We start from the raw sequence: 3,905 nt of genomic DNA, 5'->3' as shown, positions 1-3,905 counted from the left end.
GGAGGTGGTTCAAGCACCTACATTGAACACCTTCAAGAGTAAATTGGATGCTTATCTTGCTGACTTCCTGCCCTTCAGGCAGGGGGCTGGACTCAATGATCTCCCGAGGTCCCTTCCAGCCCTAATGTCTATGAAATCTATGAAGATGTCAAATGTTTTTCCTTCAAAAGCCACACAGCTACTTAGAGTAAAACCATGAATAGAAAAGCAGAACTTATGATAAAGTTACAGTTATATGCTCCAACTGCATGAACTTTTTGTAACAGCAATCCAGGAGGAAAAGGAAGAGACAGTAAGGAAGGCCAAGCATGTGGACACTTACAATGTTCTTAGCTTCAACGCCTTTTAAAAAGTCAGCCTAGGAAGCTCACTTATCAGAAAGCTAACTTAGCTTACTAAAAGCAGCAGGAACAATGAAGGAAATAAAGATAAGCATTGTTACACCACACCTAATATTACTTTAGGCAAGTAACTGAATTGACATCTTATCTCATGCTATACTTATGGCAGAGGAAGCAATCAGTAATATGAGCTAGTAGAAGTATTGGTACATACAGAAAGAAAAAAGAAAAGGACACAGGAGGCTACTGTCAACACTTCTGGAGACTGGAAAAGTGACTTCTTGTTACACATCAGAAACTAAAATGTATCCAATTAGGAACTCCCAAAAAGCCTAACCCTGGAGTCTAACTTGCAATTTAATCATCGGTGCTCAGGTTAGTCACCAAGTTTTTTTCAAGAGAGTTCAGCTCCTATTTAGACATCTACATAAAAGCAATTATTTCAAAAGTAAGGACCCAACAGCTTCTGATGCAACAGTTCTAAGATATTTCAGAAGACCTCTGCACTCAGCTTGGCTGCTTCTCTAAATACCAGAATAGGAAAGCAGCTCTTCCAAAAATGTGGCTTAACCTTTCTGCCCTACAGGTTCTCCATTTGTGACAAGGTAACAATAGCACCTAGCTCACGAGGCAAAAATTAAATTAGGACCTCAAGATCATTTCCAATAGAAAAATGAGTTTCCTTTATTGACTTTAAAAAACAACCAAGACTGGGTCCTTGGTGCTTGCAAAATGATCTAGAGAATGCAAGCCAGTACAAATGCCAAGCATTAGACATTGTACCTTCTCTCTCACACCTACGGGTGAAGAACAGAATGTACTTGTGCTTTAGTAACAAACCCATGAGGCTAAACCAAATTCTCTCCTACCATGAAGGGTTGAAAGATCAAAGGACAGTGGACTATTGATTCAAGCACAGTACAAAGCAACACAAAGTTCTACTTGAAAATCCATCCCTCTTGCAAACTGCCCTTGGAAAGCTAACCATACTGCAATGCAGTCAACTGATTTCTTTGTTCTGAATTTGTATTTTACAAGCAAGATAGTAACATTTTTGCATTGGTTTCAAGCAACTGCCTTAGAAACATGTAAGTTCTAGGACAACATTTACAAGTCAGTTCTCAAAGACAGAAATCTAGAATTGCCAACTATACCATCAAAATCGGTAGGACCCTTCTAAAATACATCTCATTTTGTCCCTCCATATTTTTAAATAGCATCATAAAAGTATTCGTTTCCCTCAAAACACAGTGTTTTATCAAATGCTTTTAAAATGTCTGGTGTTTGTTTAAAGCAACACTATGAACCTCACATGCAGCAGTTTTAAGACAATATTTAAAGAATACTTCAGACACTTCACCTGCTCTCCATTCTCTCTCCACCCCCATCTGAACTCTTCTGCAGCTCTTACAATCATATTTCCCTAGTTTGAGGGAGTGTTAAGACTCACGTGAAGTCCTGTAGAATAACTCGTGCAGGTTTAAATGGCACTTCAACATTCTTGTGTTGCATCACCTGCCAATTGAAGATGTTTTCAACATCTTCCTTCTTCACTAGAAACTCATCACAGTTACGGATGGCTGACTCCAGAAGGACTTTAATAGAAAATGGCAACCGTTCTGGGAAAAGAAAGAGACTGGAAGTAGTTTGGTTTTCATGTCTTAGATGTCATATCCAAATGCCTGCATGTGGCTATATCCTTTCACCTGTTAGGAGAAGTCGCAGCTACAGTGAAGCAAATGAGGCTTTTGCCATTAAGCCTGGGAGGTGGGACAGGACGGGAGGCATGATTTCACTCATTAAAAGAGGATATGCCTCATGGTCATTAATAGCTGATCCCTAATAATATTTAGAGCTCCTGAAGAGAGAAATATGCTGTAAAACACATTCGATCCCTTTGAATTCAAGCCAAAGGATGCCTTATCTTAATCTACAGAATGCTCACTACCTGAGTGCTAGCCCCAAACAGTGTAACCCCTCAAAAACATACAACAAACAAACAGATCAAACCAACAAACAACGCCCCCCCCCCCCACATTTTGACTCAATTAATTTCCAGTGTTCCAAGCCTTAGAACATTTCCCCACAATAATGTATATTATGATGCATACTCTCAGTCATCACCTGGATAATAGGTATTACCATAATAATGGTTTATGTGGCCCTATCATATTTCAGGGATCCAGTGTCACATTTCAAGGCAGAGTCAATGCTAACTTGTATGGCTAAAAAAAAAAAAAAAAAATCTATCATCAGGAAATTACACAATAATTTTCTGTTATGGAGTTGCTTCCCTCTTTATTTGAAGACGTGAACAACTGTCACTGCTGCCATTACTAAAATTCATTATGGCAATTCTTGTATTTCTAAAGGACCCTGCCAGTCTTTAAGGGACAAAACGATAGCATTAGTTTATTTGTCATCATCAGTCTAAACGAACCACAAGATACTGGGCTTGAGAGGACATTGTTTTCTACCATTTAAAGAAAAATAGCAACAATCTACCCCTTGATCAACTTTTAGTTTAAGCAACAGTTTCTCGCCTATAGGCTGCGGATATATATGAATACATGTAGTGTTAGCATTGGCTATAAACATCAACAGTAACAGTTAAGCATCTGAGTGTGCCATGAAAGGGAAGTTTGCATGAATTCAGGAAGAGTAAGAGTTTTCAATGGAGTAAGCAGGAAAGATGTAAAAAAATTCCGATTAATTGGCAGATTCAAAGATTAGACACACAGCAGTTCCCCACAGCCTTTTTCCAGCATTGGGAAGGAAGGAAGGATAAACCAAGCTTCATTTCTACTGTACCCTTTCAAACTTAATGGCACCATAAGGAAAAATTGCCCTTCTGCTTTTTCCAGCTATTGTGGTCCTTCATGCCCACACCATGAAGCACATGCTGTATCCTGGGAAACACTGAACTGTTACATGAAATAGGGAATTATCCAGTTCAGAGTTACAAGTAATAATATTACTGTGCTAAGAGACTAATAAAACAAAGTTTGGATTCTAGTTTGCAAACATTAGAACCCAGTTTTCAAGAAGCAACCTCCCTGTACCATTCTAGGACCGCAAGGCCCTCCTACAGTTATTTTCAGTGCCACATGCAGCAAGTAGCAGGGAGAAGATATGAAGATGTCAATTCCTTTATGGTGTCAACATACCATATCTTTCGTCTTTCAATTTGCTCACATTGAAGAATTTCTTTTCAGGCTGGTTGGAGTCTAATGGCTCCACGATCTGCATGAAAGGGTTGCTCATGATGAAAGGTCCTTCGTGTCACTGAAAGCACAAAAGAGAGAAAGTCCCGTCACCTGATACAACCTAAATGAAGAGTGGCCTCAGCAGTTAAGCCTGTATCAGATTGTATATTACTGAGCAAACAAACGATTCACTCATTATGCCCCTGAAGTCATTTTAAGATGACAGAAAGACTATAAAAGTGCAGTAATTTCTCTGTAGTATATTTTCAGCTGGATTTCATGACTCTCTAATTTAGGAACCACAGTAACACTGTGGTGCCAAGTCTTCCACAGTGATTTCCAAGATGAACTGACACGT

At 39.1% G+C, this 3,905-nt stretch overlaps 1 protein-coding gene across 1 annotated transcript in view; it reads right to left on the bottom strand.

Moving 5' to 3' along the window:
- ACO1 (aconitase 1) overlaps positions 1-3,644 on the bottom strand; it is a 31,277-nt gene extending 27,633 nt beyond the window's left edge. The window contains exons 1-2 of the mRNA XM_019555083.1: positions 3,509-3,644; positions 1,792-1,960 (exon numbers count right to left, since the gene is read on the bottom strand). Of these exons, the coding sequence (XP_019410628.1) occupies positions 1,792-1,960; positions 3,509-3,605 (266 nt within the window). The 5' untranslated portion in view covers positions 3,606-3,644. The remainder of the gene's footprint in view (positions 1-1,791; positions 1,961-3,508) is intronic.
- Positions 3,645-3,905: the final 261 nt, after the last annotated feature.

The sequence above is a fragment of the Crocodylus porosus genome, unplaced genomic scaffold (assembly GCF_001723895.1).
Source record: "Crocodylus porosus isolate Cpor-Errol unplaced genomic scaffold, CroPor_comp1, whole genome shotgun sequence".
In the NCBI taxonomy this organism is placed as follows: domain Eukaryota; kingdom Metazoa; phylum Chordata; order Crocodylia; family Crocodylidae; genus Crocodylus; species Crocodylus porosus.
Note: the sequence above shows the minus strand (reverse complement) of the source record. Positions and strands in the feature narration are given on the sequence as shown.